Genomic DNA, 22,766 nt, shown 5'->3' with positions numbered 1-22,766 from the left:
GTCACCGGCGCTTACAGAAACGGAGACTGTGTGTTCTGGAGGGTTCAGAGGAGAGCAGACTGATTTCTCTGCTCTGGGACAGAGGTTTGGGTGCAGCCATTTTTGCTCTGACCCCCAGAAGAGGCAGAAGAGGCACTGAAAGCCACCAGAGAACAAAAGCTCAAAAACTCAAAAAACCGGTTTCCAAGGAGCCCATTCCCCCTCCACCACCACCCAGGCAACTCTGACCAATGGCCAAAGTGCAGGGGACTCTTAATTCCAAGGTTTAAATAATAGTTAAGTAAGATGTACAAAAAACTGGGACACCTGGGTGGCTCAGTTGGTTAAGCATCTGCCTTTGGCTCAGGTCATGATCCCAGGGTCCTGGGATCAAGTCCCACATCGGGCTCCCTGCTCAGGAAGGAGTCTGCTCTCCATCCCTCTCCATCCACCTCTCCCCTTGCTCTTGCTTTCTCTCTCTCTCTCTCTCTCTTGCTCTCGCTCAAAAAAATAAATAAAATCTTAAAAAAAAAATGTACAAAAAAACTAAACATATGTATCCCTCTGGCTCAGTAACTCCACTCCTGGGAGAAGAAAATTGCATACTTATGTTCACCAAATGACAGATTCTGGTGTTCAGAGCACTGTTCATAACAGCCCCACACTGGAAACAACCCAAATGCCCATCAACAGAAGAACAGATAAACAAATCTGCTCTACTTACACAATGGAATATTTGTACCAAATTGGATTGAAGGATTTATGACTCTATACAATGGCATGGATGAATCTCTCCTGGACATTAAGTAAAATGAAAGAAGCCAAGCAGAAAAGCACACACTGTATGTTCCATTTCTGTGAAATTCACAAAAAGACATAACGAATTCACGGCTGAAGAAGTGAGGACAGTGCTTGCCTGCTGTGGAAAATGAACGGGAGTGGACATGGGATTTCCGGGGGTGCTCCATTTCTTGTTCTGGATGTACACTTCGAAATTTTTTTCAGAGCTATAAATTTATGATTTGTGCATTTCTGTGTGGATGCTACATTTCAAGTGGAGCAGAGAGAAAGAACCACCAGTATTTCCTGGAGTCTGTAACACTGAAACCAGCCACAAACCCACAACCAGACTCAAGGCAGACCCACTGGTTACACTCACCCTGTCCAGCCAGGACTTCTGGAATCAGACTGAGGAAGGGAGTGCTAGGAGTAGGGGAAGAGCCTGACTCTTGAACCCAGAGGAGAGACACAAGCCAGAATCCCAACATCAAAAGGCACTCTGGAGGTCCTCTATTCCATGCATCCTAGCCCAGGCATCAGCTTTTTCTGTAAAGTATTAGATTGTAAATATTTTAGATTTTTCTGGCCACATACAGTCTCCAACCACATATTCATCTTTATTTATTTTTTTAAATAACTCCTTTAAAATTTAAAAACCATTCTTACTTCTTGGGACTTGCAAAAAGAAACGAGGGCCAGATTTGACAACCCCTGTGCAACCTAGCCAATGCTAGACTGCCTCTCTAGTACCTCTGACAGATGCTCCCAGTGTCGGTGTAACAAGAGCTTGCCTCATCACCATAAACTGGCATTTAATGATCTGCAACTGGGAGGAGGGAAGCAAGATGGCGGAGGAGTAGGCGACCTTGTTTCCACTGGTCCCCCGAATTGAGCTGGATATCTACCAAACCATCCTGAACACCCACGAAACCAGCCTGAAATGTAAGAAGATACATCTGGATCTCTACAAGCAGAAAAACGCCACCAGGCGCGAGGTAGGAAGGGCTGAATCGTGAATCTGCGGGCAGCTATGGGAAGATAAACAGAAGCGGGAGGGAGCCACCATAAGCTGGTGCCGGGAAAGTGCTATAACAACCGAGCGCAGAAAGCGTCCTGCTCCAAAAGGGGCAAACACTCCAACCGGGCAGGGCTTTAGAGCAGGGCTCAAACAGGATCCAGGAGCTGGGGTGGGAGGGAAGCGGGGGGGCCCTGGCGGGAGCGCGCGAACCGGGACCGCTCGCTCTTTTAGAGGCACAAAGGGAAGAGACAGGCCGGGGCCCCTGGGTCGACCTCTGTGAAGGTTGCTGTGAGCGTGCACCGTGGGGAGGCTGCGGTTGTCACCGGCGCTTACAGAAACGGAGACTGTGTGTTCTGGCGGGTTCAGAGAAGAGCAGACTGATTTCTCTGCTCCGGGACAGAGGTTTGGGTGCAGCCATTTTTGCTCTGACCCCCAGAAGAGGCGGAAGAGGCACTGAAAGCCACCAGAGAACAAAAGTTCAAAAACTCAAAAAACCGGTTTCCAAGGAGCCCATTCCGCCTCCACCACCACCCAGGCAACTCTGACCAAGCCGGGTTGCCTGAGAAACAGCGCGGCAGGCCCCTCCCCCAGAAGATAGGCTGGAAGAACAAGAGGGTAACAACCCGAGGGGCCCCATAAAAACTGTAAAACCCCAACACCAGGGGAAAATAGTATATTGAGCTCCAGGCATTGCCTCATGGCTTGTGAATTTTTCAGATACAACTCTCTTTTTCTTTTTATTTTTTCTCTTACGCTTCTTCTGTTTTTTTTCTTTTTACCTTTTTCTCATTTCAACTAGATGTTCAACATATCAACTTATATTTCATAGTAGCTTTTTAACTTGTACTTTCTCACACCTACATTTTTTTTACAGATGTATGCTTTAGTGTAGTCCTTTCCCCATTCAATATTACCTTTATATATATACCAGTTTTACTTTCCCTGGATTTCTGGGAAGTAGTGTCCTCTAACAAACAGAACAAAATACACCCAAGAAGAACTGAAACATCCTACTTTGCCCACACTGAGAGATTATAGCCCCCTTTCTCTTCACCCCCCTTTTTTTAATTTATAATTTAAAATTTTTTTTAATTTTATAAATTTTATTCTTGGGTTTCATTTTGGCTTTGTTTTTTCAGTGGTGGCTTCCGACCATTCCGGATTTTCCTAGGGTGCATCTTGCCTGGGTCGTGGTTGGTATTTTGGACTCTGTACATTCCCTCAACCATCCCTCAACAGAATGACTAGGAGGAGGAAATCCCAACAAAGAAAAGAACCAGAGACAATGGCCTCTGCCACTGAACTAACAGATACGGATATAAGAAAGATGTCAGACATAGAATTCAGGGTAGCACTTATGAAGTCATTAGCTAGGCTTGAAAAAAACATTTGTGACAATATAGAATCTCTAAGGGCAGAAATGAGATCTAATTGCACTGAACTTAAAAATGCTATGAAAGGGAAGCGGTCTAAACTGGATACTCTAACAGCTAGGGCAAATGAGAAAGAAGAACGAATTAATGATCTAGAAGATAAGCTGATAGAAAGGAAGGAAGTCAAGGAGGATAGGGGTAAACAACTAGAAGCCCATGAGATCAGTGACACCATGAAATGTTCCAAAGTCAGAATTATTGGGATCCCTGAGGGGGTGGAGAGAGAGAGAGGACTAGAAGGTATACTTGAGCAAATCATAGCTGAGAACTTCCCTAATCTGGGGAAGGAAACAAGTATTCATGTCCAAGAGGCAGAGAGGACCCTTCCCAAGACCAATAAAAATAGACCAATGCCCCGGTATATAATAGTAAAACTTGCTAATCTTAGAGCCAAGGCAGCTATCCTGAGAGCAGCTAGGGGGAAGAGATTTCTTACCTACGGAGGGAGGAACATCAGAATAATGTCAACAGAGACCTGGCAAGCCAGAAAGGGCTGGCAAGACATAATCAGGGTACTAAATGAGAAGAACATGCAACCAAGAAAACTTTATCCAGTAAGGCTGTTATTCAGAACGGATGGAGAGACAAAGAGCTTCCAGGACAGGCAGAAACTGAAAGAATATGTAACCACCAAGCCAGCCCTGCAAGAAATAATAAAGGGGGATTCTATAAAAGTAGAAAGACCCCAAGAGTAACATAGACCAGAAATTTACAATCTATAGAAACGGGCTTTACAGGCAATATGATGGCAATAAATTCATATCTTTCAGTAGTTACTCTCAACGTGAACAGCCTAAATGCTCCCATGAAATGGCACAGGGTTGCAGATTGGATACAAAGACAGGACCCATCCACATGCAGTCTACAAGAGACTTATTTGGAACCTAAAGACACCTCCAGATTGAAAGTGAGGGGATGGAGAACCATTTATCATGCCAATAGACCTCAAAAGAAAGCTGGGGTAGCAATTCTCATATCAGACAAATTAGATTTTATTTATTTATTTGAGAGAGAGAGTGAGAGAGAGAGCACAAGAGGGAGGAGCGGGAGAGGGAGAAGCAGACTCCCTGCTGAGCAGGTAGCCCGATGCGGGACTCGATCCCTGGACTCCAGGATCATGACCTGAGCCAAAGGCAGTCGCTTAACCAACTGAGCCACCCAGGCACCCAGACAAATTAGATTTTAAACCAAAGATTGTAGTAAGAGATGTAGAGGGACACTATATCATACTTAAAGGGTCTATTCAACAAGAAAATCTAAAAGTTGTAAATATCTGTACCCTCAACATGGAGCAGCCAACTACATAAGCCAGATGTTAACCAAAATAAAGCAACATATTGATAATAATACATTTAATAGTAGGAGATCCTAACATTCCACTCTCAGCAATGGACAGATCATCTAAGCAGAAGATCAACAAAGAAACAAGAGCTTTGAAGGACACGTTGGACCAGATGGACTTCGTAGATATATGCAGAACATTCCACCCTAAAACAACAGAATGCTAATTCTTCTCGAGCACACTTTCTCTGGAATAGACCACATACTGGGTCACAAATCAGGCCTCAACTGATACCAAAAGATTGAGATTATTCCCTGCGTGTTATCAGAGCACAATGCCTTGAAACTGGAACTCAATCACAAAAAAGTTTGGAAGAAATTCAAACATGTGGAAATTAAAAAGCATCCTACCAAAGAATGATTGGGTCAACCAGGAAATTAAGGAAGAACTTAAACAATTCATGGAAACTAATGAGAATGTAAACACATCGGTCCAAAACCTATGGGATACTGCAAAGGCGGTCCTTTCAGCAATGTGGCAGAATACAAAATCAAAACCACAATGAGATACCACCTTACACCAGTTAGAATGGCAAAAATTAACAAGACGGGAAACAACAAATGTTGGAGAGGATGTGGAGAAAGGGGAACCCTCTTACACTTGGTGGGAATGCAAGCTGGTACAACCACTCAGGAAAACAGGATGGAGGTTCCTCAAGAAGTTAAAAATAGAGCTACCCTAGACCCAGCAATTGCACTACTAGGTATTTACCCCAAAGACACAGATGTAGTGAAAAGGAGGAGTACATGCACTCCAATGTTCATAGCAGCAATGTCCACAATAGCCAAACTGTGGAAAGAGCCAAGATGCCCTTCAACAGACGAATGGATAAGGAAGATGTGGTTCATATATTCAATGGAATATTACTCAGCCATCAGAAGAATGAATACCTACCATTTGCATCAACACGGATGGAACTGGAGGGGGTTATGCTCAGTGAAATAAGTCAGTCAGAGAAAGACAATTATCATATGGTTTCACTCATATGTGGAATATAAGGAATAGCACAGAGGACCATAGGGGAAGGGATTGAAAATTGAAGGGGGAGAAATCAGAGAGGGAGATGAAACATAAGAGACTATGGACTCCGGGAAACAAACAGGGTTTCAGAGGGGAGGCGGGTGGGGGGATTGGGTCGCCGGGTGGTGGGTATTGAGGGCACATGTTGGGATGAACACTGGGTGTTATACACAACTAATGAATCATTGAACACTACATCAAAAACTAATGATGTATTATACGGTGGCTAATTGAACATAATAAAAAAAAATGAAGGGGCACCTGGGTGGCTCAGATGGTTAAGCGTCTGCCTTCGGCTCAGGTCATGATCCCAGGGTCCTGGGACCGAGCCCCACGTCGGGCTCCCTGCTCAGCGGGGGGCCTGCTTCTCCCCTTCCCTCTACTTCTCCCCCTGCTCGTATTCTCTCTCTCTCTCTCTGTATCTCTGTATCTCGAATGAATAAAAAAAAAGAAGAAAAAAAATTATCTGCACCTGAATTTATTTATTTATTTATTTATTTGAGAGAGAGAGCATATGAGAGGGGGGAGGGTCAGAGGGAGAAGCAGACTCCCCACCGAGCAGGGAGCCCGATGCGGGACTCGATCCAGGGACTCGATCCAGGGACTCCAGGATCATGACCTGAGCCGAAGGCAGTCGCTCAACCAACTGAGCCACCCAGGCGCCCCTGCACCTGAACTCTTGTGCGGGCTTCTCCAGCCTAAAAAAGCTGATGTGAGTGGTGCCTGGCTGGCTTGGTGGGAAGAGCATGCAACTCTTGATCTTGGGGTTGTGGGTTCAAGCCCCACCCTGGGTGTAGAGATTACTTAAAATCTTAGGGGGAAAAAAAAAAAGCTGATGTGAGTTTCCATGGATACGTTTTCTGCAAGTCCTGTGAAAAATACATCAGCAGCTACCACCATTGCTAAGCTCCAGCCTGTGAGTACCCCCCACCGCTGCCATTTTCCCAATGCCCTGAGAAAGTGGCCTGATGCCCTGGGTGTGCCAGGTCACCTGTTCTGACAACCCACAGCTCCAAGTTTGGATTCAAGAGACAGCGAGCAGTCCTCCTGCAAATAGAAGCATGCCTTGTTGCAGGGATGCCAGGCTTGCAAGGGGGCTTAAAACCAAGCCTCTCTTCTAACCCAGAAAGAGAGGCTTTACAACAACCTGAGGGAATATGAAAGAAGCCCCTTCCAGCTGGCACTTGGATATGAGGAACGGTAATTTAGAGAAGATAAAAGAAATAGGTATTAAAGATTCTTATACACCTAGGTATTCTTCAGAATGGGTATCCATTATATGCTCCTTTTAAGTCTTACCAGTTCCTCCAAGATGCTCCCTCTAGCCTTCTCTCACCCTCTTCTCCCTGTACATGTTCCCCCTTGCTCTTTTCCTTCAGCTCTCCTCCTTCCTTCCTGGGTTCAGTACACCCCCCCCCAACGGCAGGCAAGAATTTGCTTTTGAGCAGCCCCCTCTTCCCTTGTTCTGCTCCCCAGCTGCTGCTGTATAAGGTAGAACCTGCATTCAGAGATGGGTGAGTATTCCAGCCCTGAAACACAGTTCCACTTCTTGTTGCTCAGATTTTCCCTCATGGCTCCTCAGGCTCAGTCAGGACCTCTGGGAAGTGTCCCAGATTGCGTACTGGGAATTTGTTAGTTTCCTAACAAACACTCCCAATAGGTGCCCCACTGTAGGCACGTCAAGGCTGGGTTTCAACTCCCTCCCTCTCCAAACATAAGGCTCTCAGAACCACTAAACGACAGATGGTGGGCTACTTTTCACCAGAGTGTCCCAATCTCTTGATCCTATTCAAAGAGGAAGAGAACAGGAGATGGGGTGAGTTTCTTCTATGGCTTGTCTACTACAGGAAAGGAATATAATGGTAGGTAATGGGGATAACCCCAGTGGGCACCGTTCTAATTACGGATGTCAATAATTGGAATTGGAATACCAACTTCACAACAACCCTAATGTGTGTGCCACTATCATCTTTATTTTGCAGATGGGGATATGGCAGCACAGTTGTTAAGAAACTAATCCAAGGTCACTCAGAAAGTGACAGATGTGGGGTGCTAAAACAGCCTGGGACCAGCCTCGTGGAAGAATCTCCTTCAGATTATGCCTAGGCAGAGACCTGGATAATTAGGGAGTTATATCTGGGTGAAGCAGTGAGACAAAAGCCGTTTAGGTGGGAGAATATGCCCAAAGACATAGAGGCAACAGCCTGGCATGTGTGTGTCAGACTTCTGTTTCAGGCAGATGGTTCTGCTGGCTGCAGGATGGACTGAAATGAGTGCACATGACCCTTTAGGAAACTTTTTGTCCAGCCAGAACCTGATGGGGTCAGATCTAGGATGGCAGGAACAGAGACAGAGAAGGTGGCCTAGATTTGAGGAAATAAAAATCAGCAGGACTTGATGGTTGCAATTTGTTGGGTTTGTTCATTATTTACTCAGCAGATATGTAAGAAGTACTTGCTATATGTCCATCAGCACTATGATAGAGAAGCTGCATGTACAATGTTAACAGCACATTTACCATCCTTGCTCTGTAGAACCTACGATTCAAGTTTGGGCCCAGAGAAGGAGAGGAGGGATTCCAGGGTGCCTTGAAGATTCCATTAGGGCAGGTGGTGTTCCTCAAACCAAACAGTGACCAATTAATGAGGGGTTCAATCATACCAGTGGATCTTGAACAGCATCTTACTTAGGGAAAATAGAACAGAACATATCAGGGTGCCTTGAATGCCATAAGGGAAATTCTGTTTCTGTTATATATGTACAAGTCTGTATTGGATTAACATGTGCAGTGCATTTCTTAGTGAGGGTCGAGTAAACCTTGTAAAACCTTGGGTTATGGAAAACCACACACTTAGAACTCTGAACTCCTTGAAAGGATTGATCATGCCTTACATTTTTGTTCCTGTAAAGTGGATGGATAAATGGATGGGTTATGTATGTATATGATGGATGGAATTAAAATGAATGGGTAGCTGGGTGGATGAATGGATGCATGCATGCGTGCATAGATAGGTAAGTGGACGGTGAATGGAAGCATTATCAATGAAGGCAAAAAAGATCTACAGAAGTCAGTGTAGGGCATGCTGAGTCTGAGGTATCTAAGTGGTCGCAGGACAGTGCTGATGGACATAGAAGTAAAAGTCGCGGGAGAGATCAGGGCTAGGAGGCCGAGGCTCTGCAGGCAGCACTAAAGGAGTTAATTGGGGGCGCCTGGGTGGCTCAGTCGGTTAAGCGGCTGCCTTCAGCTCGGGTCGTGATCCCAGGGTCCTGCTGAGCAGGGAGCCTGCTTCTGCCTCTCCCTCTGCTTATACTCTCTCGCTTGCACTCTGTCTCTCAAATAAATAAATATAAAAATAAAGGGGTTAACCGTTTAGAGAAGAAAAGTTGGGAGGCACGCGAGCCCCCACGCGAGATCCTTAGCCCTCACAGCAACTCCGCGCCACCGCAAGCCCCACCTCGCTGCGTTTCTGCAGCGCACGCCCCCGCGCCCGAGCGCAGCCTCTGAGAAGGCGTTCTCACTACCACAAAGGTCTCCGGCTAGAAGGGCCGGAAGTGCACCAGAGCTCGAGCTTGGCCGCCTCACTCCCCCCCGTTTTGGGTCGGTTCCTGCGTACTGGCTCCGGTGAGACTGCCGGATCTCATGTATCTGGCTAACTGGAGCGGCGGTAAGCCGCTCAATGGCTTAAATTGATTCTTTCCACCTCTACTTATTCTCACTAGTCTTTTCTTCTTCGGGCTGGCTGCCTGGCCGGCCGGGCTCCCAGCTGTGGCGTCCCCTGGGGCATCATAGAGAATGTGGTCCTCCGTCGGCTCAGTCTACCCCTTCCCGAGTGTGGGTTAGAGCGCCTACGTCATTTTCTGTCGCCTCGGGCTGGGTGAGGAGTGTCGACACCTGAGGAGGACGCCGCTGGATCGGGTAAACCTGGAGGGAAGCAAGAAACGTCAGGATCTGGGTTTGCAAGCTGAGCCTCAAAGGAAAGTGGAGGCTGCAGCCTGGTTCAGCCCCCGCTGCCCTTGGGGGGCGGCTGAGTCTGGACCGCGGGCTTTCGCGCCTTGAGCTGGAAAAAGCCTGAGGGAAGGGAGGAAGGCATCTCTGCGGGCCTGAGGAGGAAGAGCAGGGTTGAGAACAGCCCTGGGTCACAAGCGTAGCTTGGAGGCAGGCCCGCAAAGCAGTCCCCCAGCTCCTCAGCTCCGAGCTGAGGCATCCACACACACAGGCTGCGCATTAAAATGGCTGGCTATGCCACTATTCCTAACCCCATGCAGACCCTTCAGGAGGAAGCGGTTTGTGCCATCTGCCTGGATTACTTCAAGGATCCTGTGTCCATAGGCTGCGGGCACAATTTCTGCCGAGGGTGTGTGACCCAGCTGTGGGGCAAAGATGAGGACGACAGGGAAGAGGAGGAAGATGAATGGGAGGACGACGAGGACGACGATGTGGAGGGGGCCATCGGTGGATGGGACAACTCTATTCGAGAGGTTTTGTACCAGGGCAATGCTGATGAGGTGTTCCAGGACCAAGATGATGAACTCTGGGTTGGTGACGGTGGCGTCAGGAATTGGGACAACGTGGACCAGGAGGAAGAGGAGGAGGAAGACCGGGACTATTACCTGGGAGGCTTGAGACATGACCTGAGAATTGACGTCTACCCAGAAGAGGAGATACTGGAAGAATACGATGAGGACGACCAAGAGCTGTATCCTGACACCCACCTGCCTCCTCCGGCCCCTCCACGTCAGTTCACCTGTCCCCAGTGCCGAAAGAGCTTTACACGTCGCAGCTTTCGTCCCAACTTGCAGCTGGCCAACATGGTCCAGATAATTCGCCAAATGTGCCCCACTCCTTATCGAGGAAGCTGGGGGAATGACCAGGGCATCTGCTCCAAACACCAGGAAGCCCTGAAGCTCTTCTGTGAGGTGGACAAAGAGGCCATCTGTGTAGTGTGCAGAGAATCCAGGAGCCACAAACAGCACAGCGTGGTGCCATTGGAGGAGGTGGTGCAGGAGTACAAGGTGAGAGGCACAAGGGGGAAAGAGGGTGAGGGGTTGAAGGGAGCGGAGAGAAAAGGGGAGCTGGGAGAGATGGGTACTTGCTAGTTGAACCTCTTTTTTGTGAGAGATGAGGGCACAATAATGGAGATGGGCATATGTAGAGAAAGGAGACAAATTGGTTGAGGCCGACTGGCTTCCCCAGGGGAAGCTAAGCAAAGACACAACAGTCACCAGAAGCTTACTACTGTTATTCCCTTTCAATCTGAGTATAGGTGACATATCCCTAGTATTTGATTTCCCTCTGTTGAGTCCTGAGTGTGTACCTGACCAAGATCCCAGGACCCTTAACACATAGGAATGGAAAGCCATAAGACTTGTAGATAATAGACATTTGGGAACTCAGAGCAGTGTCAAAACAGATGACTGGAGAAAAAACACACATACAAAAAAAACATGACTGGTATTGATAGGCTGAAATGCCAGGTTTGAGTCCTGGACAGATTAAGTGCAACTGAACACACCCCCTTCCCAAAGTCTGAGGTTGCTTCCTCACCCATCAGTAGGGTCTGTTTTCCCTACAGAGGGAGGCAGAGGACATAAACATCTTTTTGATGGATCAGAAGCCTCATGCCCTGATCACTCTCCTTTCCTGGTATTTTATCACAGTGAAAGGAGTGAGGGATTTAGGAACAGATGACCTGGCTCTGCCACTTACTGTCTAATCTTGGGCAGGTCTCTACCTCTTAGCTTATTTTCCCCTAGGCTTAAGATTAAGAGATCATGTATGTGAAAGTATTTTATAAACCATAAAGCACTAAGCAGATGTATGCTTTTTTTCATATTCCTCTAACTTGTCTTCTTTTCTTTGGGTTCTGATTTGGTTAATACAGTTGTCTCAATGACAGTTTGAATACTGTCTTCCTTACCAAAAGCCTAGGTGAATGTGACTCCTAGCAGTACCCAAGGAAGGAGAGAATGTCTCAGGCCCGTAAAAGTCTTATCCTGGATATTCATTAGCAGCTGCTCACATTTCAGTGTACTTTACAGTTTATAAAACATTTCCTCATGTTCTCCTATAGCAGTGGTTTTCAAATTGTGGGGGTTGACCAATTAGTGGGTCTTAAAATAAATGGGTCATACCCAGCATTATTTTAATATTAAACAGAATATATCAGAGTGCATGGAACATACTAAGGTAAACACTGTCTTATGAAACTTTTAAATTTATGTACACGTGTGTATACTTGGTCTGAGAGTAAAATGTATTGCTTACTCTGGATTGCAGTCAAAACATAAACAGAACACTGTCCTAAGACATCGTACATTAGCTACTATCATACTCTTCCAACTTACAGTTACTGGTAAGTGGACACATAAGACACAAATCTTAACTACAAATCACTGCTAATTTCATCAAACGAACTTGACTTTAAGCACAAACCCTAGCACCATGCTTTCCCCAGGGTAACAAAGGTTGCTGCCCCGAGAAACTATGTCCTGTACTTCTGGGTTTTAGTACACTGAAGCTGATGTAAGAAGGTAACCTTTCAATCCTCTGTTAGAATTTTCTGAAAGGATTTCAAAACTGAAATTTTAATTGAAAGCCAATTTAGACAGGAGAAAAGAGATGGTCTTTTCAACCAGGGAAGCCAGAGAACACTCTTACTTATAAAGCATACCAGTAAATATAAACACCAAAACCAAGTAAAACAAATTGGGGATAAACCCTTTCAAAATATAGAATATTTAAAAGGAAATAAAACTTTTATGTTCAACCATATACCAGAATTTAGGTAGATGGTGTTGCCAAACATAGGAATTACATTGAAGAGGTAAAAATTTTTTATGTATGTATAAACTTAGTAATTGATGACATAGTTTTGTTACTGCCTTTCATTGCTCAACATAACATTACAGTAGCATAATTTAGAATTTTACTGAATAAACTCTCATAATAATAATCATTATAATAAACTATTTTTGTATAATGGTTTATTTAATATTATGCATTATCCATCACACAGTTCTGGTTACAGTGAATTTTTGTCAGCTACCAATTCAACACATTTTTTATCTACTTTGGAGGTAAGCAAGTTTTTTAGTTTTAGGGACTGAGTAGAGTGTTGTCACTCACAGACTCAAGGAATAGTCAGTGATTTTTAGGAATAGGAGAGAAAGGCATTCTCTCCCTCACAAATTATATTAGCATTGCGGATATGGCGAAGAGTTATAGTTTACAAAATTATAGTGTTGTAATGTTAAAAAGAAAAAACATTTCATAAGAAATAAAGTTGGAAAGAACTCCTTGGCTGGTGGGAGTACAAAGATAGAACAAGCAGCATTCAGAGTAAGGCCTATAATTAATGAGGTATGACAGGTTGGGTAGCTGCAGATGTTCACTGTGGGTGGGAACATACTGCTATTTTTATAGCATATCCAAGACAGTTATGTTGTTTTGAGGTCAATGTTCTTTTAAAGTTTAATTTTGTATAAAAAGAGGCTTTTTAGCTCTGAAAAGCTTACTTATTTGCATCTCCCATTTTGTCCATCCCATGAGTTAGAGTTCATCTTGACTCTTCAAGCTAGAATCAGAGGATTATGAAAGTAAGATCATTTATAGATTTGACCAAGGGCACCATTAAATGGTGTCAGGTTTTAGGCGGCAGATGGGTGTATAAAAAGGAAATGAACAAAGATTTCACTTCTTGGGGCTCAGGCATAACTGGATGCCTATATTGCTCTGCCACCCAGCTGCCGCCAATAAAATCACTCATCGTTCTCCAAGAAGGACCAGATGCTTCCACCATCAGTACTCCTTTTTCTGTTTTCTCCTTTGAGGTAGCTAAAGATGGCAGCCAAAAAATTTTCTGAGGCTTTTATCAACTATGTATTCACGTTATGACGCAGAAGATAGGGTGAACTTCTTCAGCTGAGTTACCTGAAAATGTTGGGCAGTGACACCATGCCAAACACTGTTAAATTTATGCTATAACAACAGTGGAGTATTCTGCAAAGCACAATTCTCTGCAGCTTTAAGATTGGACAGTATTGGAATATTAACAGCAATCTTCAAAGGCTATGAAAGCATAGTATTAAATAGCCCTTTTAATTGCAAAGGAGAAAAAAATGGAGAAACTTGTGAAGCCTTGCATTCCAAGTGCTGCCACAACTTTGAGAGGAAATTGTGGAATTCCAGACTTTCTTCATCTACGTCTGCAGTCTTAACTCTGGATTGATGACTGAGTATATCAAACTTCATGTTTTAAAAACATCAGCTCAGCCTTCTTTGCTTAGTTGAGAAGAATCTGATAAAAATGTGCTTTGCTTATGTTTAAAATAGGCTTTAAAAACTCTTGAGTGTGCTGGTTTCATAAGCCTAATACTTGACCACTAAAGACAGTATTTTTGAAGCTGTAGCAAATGAACTGAGTTGGAGGAAAATTATAATATTATAAGGGTATCCATTACAGTAGTGTTTTAGATCTGGGTTTTTGGCAAAAACTGAAGAAAACTGTGTTTAAGATGTACTGTAGCAATCACCACCAGGCATCAGCTTCCATCAACTGGCCCATAATCTACTGGAAATCTTCACCTTTCTGTCAGTTAACCTTTGTGAAAAATGGTAGATTCAATCCCAGTTTGCCTTGATTTTTGAAGATCTGTTCAGAATGCTGTTGAAGAGTATTTTCTGTTACATACTGAGGTTCCTTGGTTGTCAACTGTATTCAGCTGAATTTATGGACAGAACTGATTTTGGAACACCAATGACAAAACAACCCTCTGATTTTGGAACACCACCTAAAGAGAATCTGTACTTTAAAATTTCATAAATTAAAACTTTCAGCAGAATTTAATGCATTGAAGCTTAAAACACATAGACCATGAAATGTCAAAATGCAAGCACCAACATCCCTGCTTGTTTTGAAATACTTTAAGCAAAAAAAAAAAAGAAATACTTTAAGCAAAACTTACCAAAAATCCAGCTACACATAGCAAACTTATACTAAGAATGTCCAATTTGCTTGGCCATCTTTGAAGGACTAGATTCATAAAAGTTATTTCAAGAAAAAAAACATGAAATATCCAGAACTATTTGTTCTTGACGTTGTTCTTAAAACCTACCCGTGGTAGCTTTTGGAAAGAATGTTTTCACTGATATTTGGTCCTCACTGAAAGAACTTCAAGAGGAGTATGTAGAAAGTCTGATTGTTTTGACTAGAAACTTCCAGATAAAGACTCTAGAGAAATTGGGATATAAAATGTCTAAAAAGATGAGAAGAATTCATTCCGTTTTCTCTTTACATCTTAAAAGCTTTTTTGGGGGGAGGGGGTATATCTAGCTCTGCGGAGAAAGCAGTACCAGAGTATTGTTAAAGCAGCTTGTGTTTTGTTACATCTTCTACACCACCCAGGAAAGAAAAGTTAAGGCTTAACAGTGACTGGGTTATCACATCATCTGAATAAATTTTGCCTTACAAAATTACCGTTGCTTTGATTTTTAGTCATGATACTTAATTGTGAAATTTTAAATAGCACTGAAGGTGGGAAAATGTGAGATTTTTAGGTAATATGAGAAGTAGAGCTATGGGTTACAAAAACATTGAGAAAAACTGGTATATTCATATTCACCAGATACTCATCTGTTTAATGAATGTTTTCCCTACTAGGTTCAGCTGTTGACTGCTGTATCACAAGTCAGACTGTTTAAACTTGCTCCTCGCTATTCCTGTGGCTGTACCCGGGACCTCATCTTTACACAGACTTGCTACACATCTGAAATCCTCATCTCCAGTTGCACTATGACCTTAGCTCTTAGCCTTCTAGTGCAGTCAAACACACTCCAGTTATACCTGCCCTTCAGTTTTATGGAGGCCACAGTTCCACTGACTCCTAATTTTTTTCCTTCCCAATTTAATAGACACTTGCTAGCCTTAATTATTATCCCACTGAGCCTGGACCTTATGAGTAGTCGGGACTTTAAGAACTGATCCACACTGTAGCCTAGACCTATGTTTCTCAACCTCAGCACTATTGACATTTTGAGTAAAATAATTATTTTCGGGGGAGGGGGGCTGTCCTGTGCACTGTAGGATGCCTAGCAGCATCCCGGGACTCTACCCACCAGATGTAAGTAGCACTCCCCCACCAGCTGTGAAAACCACAAATGTCTCCCAACATTTCCAAATGTCTTGTGGAGAGGGGTGAGAGAAACAAAATCATCCGTGGTTGAGAACCATTGGTCTCTACTCAGGGAAAGTGGTCAAATCCACAGATGTGCCATTTGACCAGCTTTACATATGCCCTATAGCCAGTGACTGACCTACATGTTTAAAAGTGTTGAATGGAAGAATAGCTCCACCTAGCTAGAACCTTATTAAACGCAGTCTTAGTGGATTAACTGATACGACTCCTACTTCTCCCAGCTCTTGGCAGGCAGGTGGCAGAGTCAGCAGACCTTTTTTTAAACCAGAGCTGCCTCTGTCACTGCCATTTGGGAGAACAGGGGCTATGACAGATAAAGCAGTATATGAAATGAAGATCTAGAAATGATGAGTAAGGCAATCACTTCAGCAAACATCAGTTTCAGCAGAGCCAATCACTTTGACAGTCATTTTTTTTGCTTTGGTTTTTAAGTATTATGCAGAACTTATAAAACCAGAACCTGTCTGCTCCTGTTGGGGTGTGTGGCCCTGGAATCACACATATAACATCAGCTCCTAAAGCACTTCCTTAAAACCTAGGTTTCCTGCCACTGGCCATCAACCTCTGGCCCCTATGCCATGCCTCCAGAAATCTTTATAGGACCTAGAGTTCTATGCTATTCTCCACCCCCAATCCCTGACCGCCCCCCCTTGAAAGTTATCCTGTAATAGTGAGGTTATTACATTTACCAATTGCTAAAATAGGGTAACAAATAGGGGGACATAAGACAGCCTGCTATACCAGGTCTAAAAGGACTTTGCAACAATGGAAGTGTTCTCAATCTGTGCTGTTTGATGTAGTAGGTATCATTAGCTACCTTGAGCTTGAGCTCTTGAAATGTGTCTAGTCCAACTCAGGAACTGAATTTTTAATTGTATTTAATTTTAATTAATTTGAAATAGCCATACATGGCTAGTGGCTGTCAAATCACAATGAATTGTACAGTTCCATAGAAATAAGGCAGGTTGAATTCTGGTCCTTTCTAGGACTCTCAGGAGTAGAAGCAAGTCCAAAGGGAAGATGAAAAAGAAGTGGGAACTCTCTTTTCCCAATCAAGAGAGGTAGGCTCAAAGGTGGTATTTTGGGGCATAGAAGAAAATATTTAAAAGAAGGCCTTCTTGTATTTTTTAAAAATGTGACTAAAACAGTCTTGAACTAGTTCCACTTGTGATTCATGTGGATCACATGTGAGAAATGTGATAGAGGAGAACTCTAATAGGAAGTAGCTAAAAAACAAACTGTTTTACCCTCTTCCCAAAAAAGAGCCAGGGCTGGGGCCTCAAAATAGGAGGAATATAAGAATAAATAAGGTTTTATTTGGTGCCTGACTTTTTGACAATGGGATGTGGGGCAAAACCTAGCATTAAAGTAGGTAAGTGGGTTCTTCCCTTTCTCCTCTCACACCTAAATCCTGACAGGATGATAAAGAAATCATGGAGTCCTAGAAGGGAAAGCAGTCTGTACTGGTAGTGATAATGAGAAAAGAGGAAGTGAGAGGTTTTCGGAATAACAGGGCTGAAAAGGAGGAGACTGTGAGAGCTAAAAGTGGTGACAAATTTAACTTTTAATGATATAGTCTTTGCCCACAAACCATAGTCCTCAGAGGTACAGTCTGAGAACCCTGGGCAGGGGGAAATAGCTCATCTTGGCATGTGAGAAGTTGGAGGAGGAGATGTGACAGTAGACCAGCAAAGAAGGAAGGAAGAGTTACTACTCTTCTCCCCACCTCTATCCCTCCCAAAGGAGGAAAATGAGCTAGAAATAGCCTTAAAAAACAGGGAGTGGCTTATTCTTATTCGTCCATAGCTTAGGCCTTCCTAATCTTTTACCCCATCCTAAAGGACTCAGATGCAGAGTTGGTCAGAGACTTCTGATTGACAATTCCACTTGGTACCAAGCAGGGACCCACAAAAATGAAGGACAAAGGTCACCTGGAAGAGGATCACTGGAGGTCACACCCCCTTTCTGTCTGCATTTCTTAAGCACATAGAATCCTCTCTCTCCCCCTCCAGCAGAGGATGGAATTTCTCAGCAAGCTCTGGTTATTTAACCCAAGTATGAGCAGGAAGGACTGTTTCCTCTTCAGCCTTCTTATCTTGTGGTAAGTAGCCAGCCTCAAAGTTCCATTTCAACATATTCTCCCAACCCTAGTTCTTATCAAATTCTCTTCCAGGTTTAAGCTGAAAAAAAGGGCACCTTGGGTCACCTTTTGTTTCTCCCTACCACCTAATGGTGTTTTAAATCCTTTAACAAGCTAGAGGCTTGCCTTCTCCTAGCATATTTATAATTCTGCCTGGACTACAGTCCAGACCTGCCTGGGTCATGCCCACTTCCACAACCTCTGACTGCATATCTGCTGAAGCACCTAGGGTCTGGGGAATCCCACAGTCCATCTCCCAGGGAATACACAACAGAATGCCTTAGCAGCTTTCTAGGGGACTGTTAGACCTCAGATTTCTGCCTAAGATGGACACTAAATATTTATCAAGAGACATAAAGAAATGATACATGGTTTTTTGATAACATCTGTTCCCGGCATTGATTTAATATCACATCCCTACCTCTCACCAGGAATAATGGAACAGAACCTAAGAATAGAACTTCCCCTGTTTCCTTCCAACCTTTTTAAACTTAATTCTTTAGGCCTCATCATGAAATAGTTTCTATAATCAGAGCCCAATTCTAGATACTGGAGTGAAGAAGGTGGGGTAGGGAGGAGAGATATGGATTAGATGAAATGTTGACTCACTCATAAGGCCAGTAGGAAGTTCTCAGTGCCTCCTTTTATAGGACTCTCATGACTCTCCTACAGATCCTCCTGTCCAGCTTCTAAACTCTTCTTTCTAGTCTCACTCTTCCAACCTACCCTCCACTCTGACAACAAATGACTGTCAGCAAAATCAAGTCTAGGCAGGAGAGGGATTACGATAATCCTAAAGAGACAGTCCTAGGCTTCAGGACAAAATTCCTTACTAGTCAACTCCTCGATAGGGGCTTCTTGATCACCTTGGGTTTCACTCTATCCTACCTTCCCATTTGAAACCATCTCCCAAACCTCTGCATGCAAACCACTCTTAACACCTCTTCCCCATGGTGATCCCTCTGCCTGAAACACCCTTTAACTACTTGCCCTTAACTACTTAGCCTATGAGGCTAGTCACCAAGATTAGAATCTTCCACAACCAAACCCTCTACCAGCAAATGCAGCCCAAACAGACCAGTCCCTGACCTCAGGGCACTGAGGAAAAGCCCTGAGGGATTCAAATAAGGGCAAATTGAACTAAGTGCTGTGAAGGCCCCGAACACCATCACCATGAGGGCATGAAACGAGGAACCTAACCTAGACTTGAGGGTCACAAGAGGGTTTCCCTGATGTGGCAACCTAAGTTGAGACCTGAAGGAAACTTAGATTAACTAAGAAAAGTGAGGGTGGGATATGGTGGGCCTTCCAGGCAGAATAATGTGTGTGTTCTGTGTGGGAGAGAACTGACAGTTGGAAGAGCATGGGAGAGCCAGGGTAGCCACAAAAGGAGTATGGGGCATGCCAATGCCAACCACACTGAATCTGCAGAGGAACAGCAAAATGAAGGGAAGCCACTTACTTTAGCTGACAGAGGCCCTCTGGTCTTGGCCACAGCCCTTTCCCTCAGCCCCTCACCTATCACCCACAATAATCCTCACCACCTCATGGAAGGGAAGACCTGTCTCATCTCCTGAATGCTGGCAGGAGGGAATAGAGGCCTCTGTTCCTAGAAGAGGTCATAGGCCTCTAGCAGGGAAACGAGAGGGGCTTCTTCCAGCTGTGTCGATCTTAGGGATTCCCAGCAGAAAAGGAATGGTGAGAAAGACTTCCCCCCCCCCTTTTTTTTTAAATTTTATAAATTTATTTGACAGTCAGCGAGGGAGGGAACACAAGCAGGGGGAGCTGGAGAGGGAGAAGCAGGCTCCCTGATGAGCAGAGAAGCCCATGTGGGGCTCGATCCCAGGACGCTGGGATCATGACCTGAGCTGAAGGCAGGTGCTTCACGACTGAGCCACCCAGGCACCCCAGGGACAGACTTCCTTAGAAGAGCATTTCCAATTTCTCTCCTTTGTTTACCTTGTCTGGGCCTGAAGGTGGTACCAGTGGGGACATGGGAGAGGACGGGCAGCCCAAGGGATGGGACCAGAAGTGGGTGGGGAACTTACCAGAGGGGTGGCCTGAGGAGCACAAAGAAGACTCTGCAGATTAACTTTCCCCAATTTCTCCCAAGGTCAGGTGGGGCCCTCCAGCAGGTTTCCACCTCCCAGAGGCCAGATCAAAGACACGTGTAATGAAAAGGCCCAGAGGCCCTACCGATGCCTACAGAGGCAGCAGACTGTTATGGGAAGCAGGCGGCTTATTCTGAAGATGCATCGCGCAGCCGAGAGAAGTCATCCCACTGGAAGGGGCCAGGCTTGAGGAGTAGTCCAGGTGGGCCCATACGCCTAGCAGGGAGCTGCGGGGCCCCAGAGGGAAGCAGGCATGTATGGGGCTCAACTCCAGCTTGGGCTGAAGAGGGGAAGGCTCCCGCTGCACCCGGTCCCTGCACCCAACCCCTGCACCCAACTACACCCAAAGTGTCCGGAGAGTCAGGGCCAGGCCTCCCTCGATTCAGGAAGGCCCCTCGGTGGTTTTGTGGCTTGCCGGCATCCTCTCCAAGAGAAGGGAGGCCAGGCACCGATTGGAGGAAAACTTCCGAGGTGGAAAGTCCAATCCTGTGGTCCGGTCGTCCGGAAGTCCATTACATCCCATTCCTCCCTCTCCACTGGCATTGCCAGATCGGTGCTGGTGGGCTCCAATGCAAAACCCGAGTTCCTGCCTTGGCCCAACAGGAGGGGGCGCTGCCAGAACCGTCTCAAAGAGTAAGGGGCTGGCGTAGGGCGAGGCCCTCGGGTTGCGGGAGGCCAAAGACAGCTACAGAAATCTCGGTCTGGTCTCGGTAGCCCGAGGGGAGGACTCGAAGAAGGGGTCCGCCCAGAGGGGGCCTGGGGAGGGCGGGGCTAGCCTGGGAACCAACCGTTTCTGGAAAAGGGCCGGGCGGTGCCGAAAGGTCGCGTTCTAGAGCAGGCCTGAGACCTGGGAGGCTCGTTTTAAACCTGCACTCCTGGGAATGCCTGGGTGGCTCAGACGGTTAAGCGACGACCTTCGGCTCAGGTCATGACCCCGCATGGGGCTCCTTGTTCAGTACGGAGCCTGCTTCTCCCTCTGCCTGCCACTCCCCCTGCTTGTACTCTCTCTCTGATAAATAAACAAACAAACAAACAAAATAAACCTGTACTCCTGGCCCTACCTCAGGGATGTTGATTCCACAGGGGCTCCCTGGCAACATTCAAGAAAACAGCCAAATGAGGTTTCTCGAGGGGGTAAATATGACTAAGGAATGATCTCTTTAGAGAGTATAGGTAGGAGATAAAGGAAGTGTGTTCTTGAACTGAGAGCAAATCCTCTGCATGTACAGGCCAACAGCCAGGGGAGTGTTTGCACTGTGCATCTCCACTTGAAGATGCGTGGAATCTCTCACCTCCCCATTTGTCCCAACCGCCCAGAGTACTTGGCATGACCGGAGCTATGAACAGCGAGCTGGATATTGGTGTGGGTGAAGGTAGGGGTCTCTCATGACCACAGGACAAACAAAACATGTGAGTCGGGGTGCAGTTCGAGTTTAGTGTTGCTAAAGAGAAAAGACAAGTGATGTACACAACCGGGACCCTTGAAACATAGGCCCACACCCTGAGAAGCCACAGTCCTTCCCCACGCCTGCCGGCCCTGTCAACTGCCCCTCACCTCCATCCCACTGTTTGGTTTTCAGCAGCTCCAAAACTCCAGCTCAGGACTTTTGGCACTGACTCCTGCCCTGCCCCCGTCATATTCGGTCCCTCTGACTGGAACCTTATCCTCCCATATATCCACAGGGCTGTCTCCTACTTCTCCTTCCTCTCTTTGCTCCAATTTCCCTTTCAATCTCCTTTCCACTCACCCCATCAAATGTAAACTCCAAGAAAACCAAGTCCTCACCGTCTTGCTCACAGCTGTATCCCCCAAGACCTAAAACAAGAGCTAGGGAGTTTAAGTTTGCCTGCATTTACTCTGCCAGGCATTGCTCTGGACGCTTAAACCTATCTTAACTCATTTACTCTCCTCAACACCATTTTCGGTAGGTACTATTATTTACAACCTCGTTTCACAGATGTGAAACTTAATACGTGTTACAAACAAAATAAATACGTATGTATAATCTCCCCTTATTTTGCATAGATGACAGCGACTGCTATCACCCTGGTCTGTGCCTCTCCCCCTTTAAAAAAATTTGTGACAAGGGCGCTATCTGCCAGCATCATCTCTTAATACCAAGGATGTGCGGTAGTGGGAGGCACCACATATTCACATACCATGCGGTTAAATGGGAGGCCGGTAGGCAGCCCGGGAACCATGTTCCACTGCTTCCCAGTCTGAGGGCACCTCCTTGGGGGCACGCCTGGACCCGCAGACCGGCCGACCTTTCTGTGAGGTGGTGAGGCTCAGAGCCGGCTTTCGACCCGAGTCCGCACAAGTCAGAACCCGGAGGCCTTTCCTCTCCTTCTAGTTTCTGCGACGCCTCTCCGCACTCCTGCCACGGCGAGAGCTGGGTGGCCGACAAGCAGCCCACAGGCCGATTTTTCGTTCCTCCCGGGTTTTCCGTTCCGTAACCCATTCCTGTCTGAACTTCTGCCTGGACTAAGTCCTTCCGGACAGGGAGTGCCTCAGTCAATTCCCTCAGAGCAAAAACCTCTTGAGGGAGCAGCTGTCCACTGCGATGGAAATCCGTCAGGGTTTAGTAGTTCACCTGAGCAGTGTACTTTAAAAGCTGACTACCATATTTTTCATATTGCTTACCGTTACTCACAGTTCTCACCTCGAAATTAAGCTCCCTCAGCGTCGCCCTCCGAGGCACCAAGCGGAAAGGGCGGGGTTCGCGCTGTGCCACGTGGGGGCAGTGAA

General features: G+C 45.6%; 1 protein-coding gene and 1 long non-coding RNA gene across 5 annotated transcripts; one reads left to right on the top strand and one right to left on the bottom strand.

Annotated features, from left to right (window-relative positions):
- The first annotated feature begins 534 nt into the window (after nucleotides 1-534).
- Nucleotides 535-22,679, top strand: TRIM52 (tripartite motif containing 52). 4 transcript variants are annotated; one of them, XM_081827264.1, is made up of 3 exons: nucleotides 535-1,754; nucleotides 9,293-10,585; nucleotides 15,232-17,941. In XM_081827264.1, exons 2-3 carry the CDS (start codon nucleotides 9,803-9,805, stop codon nucleotides 15,550-15,552), a joined length of 1,104 nt encoding a protein of 367 aa, XP_081683390.1. In that variant the 5' UTR covers nucleotides 535-1,754; nucleotides 9,293-9,802; the 3' UTR covers nucleotides 15,553-17,941. The 4 variants fall into 4 exon arrangements, with proteins under 4 accessions (XP_081683390.1, XP_030873227.1, XP_030873229.1 ...); XM_031017367.2 differs by lacking the exon at nucleotides 535-1,754 and adding an exon at nucleotides 20,020-22,679 and having other exon boundaries at nucleotides 6,174-10,585; nucleotides 17,779-17,867; XM_031017369.2 differs by lacking the exons at nucleotides 535-1,754; nucleotides 15,232-17,941 and adding an exon at nucleotides 13,316-15,044 and having other exon boundaries at nucleotides 6,180-10,585.
- Nucleotides 10,695-22,757, bottom strand: LOC145722770 (uncharacterized). The gene is made up of 2 exons (XR_014147294.1): nucleotides 22,672-22,757; nucleotides 10,695-14,963 (listed from the first exon to the last, which is right to left on the bottom strand). It is a non-coding gene; the product is annotated as an uncharacterized LOC145722770 (long non-coding RNA).
- Between the last annotated feature and the right edge of the window lie 9 nt (nucleotides 22,758-22,766).

This window comes from Leptonychotes weddellii, chromosome 7 (genome assembly GCF_054177405.1).
Source record: "Leptonychotes weddellii isolate Sample4059 chromosome 7, ASM5417740v2, whole genome shotgun sequence".
NCBI lineage: Eukaryota > Metazoa > Chordata > Mammalia > Carnivora > Phocidae > Leptonychotes > Leptonychotes weddellii.
The sequence above is the reverse complement of the archived record's forward strand: the minus strand, read 5'-3'. Positions and strand labels throughout refer to the sequence as shown.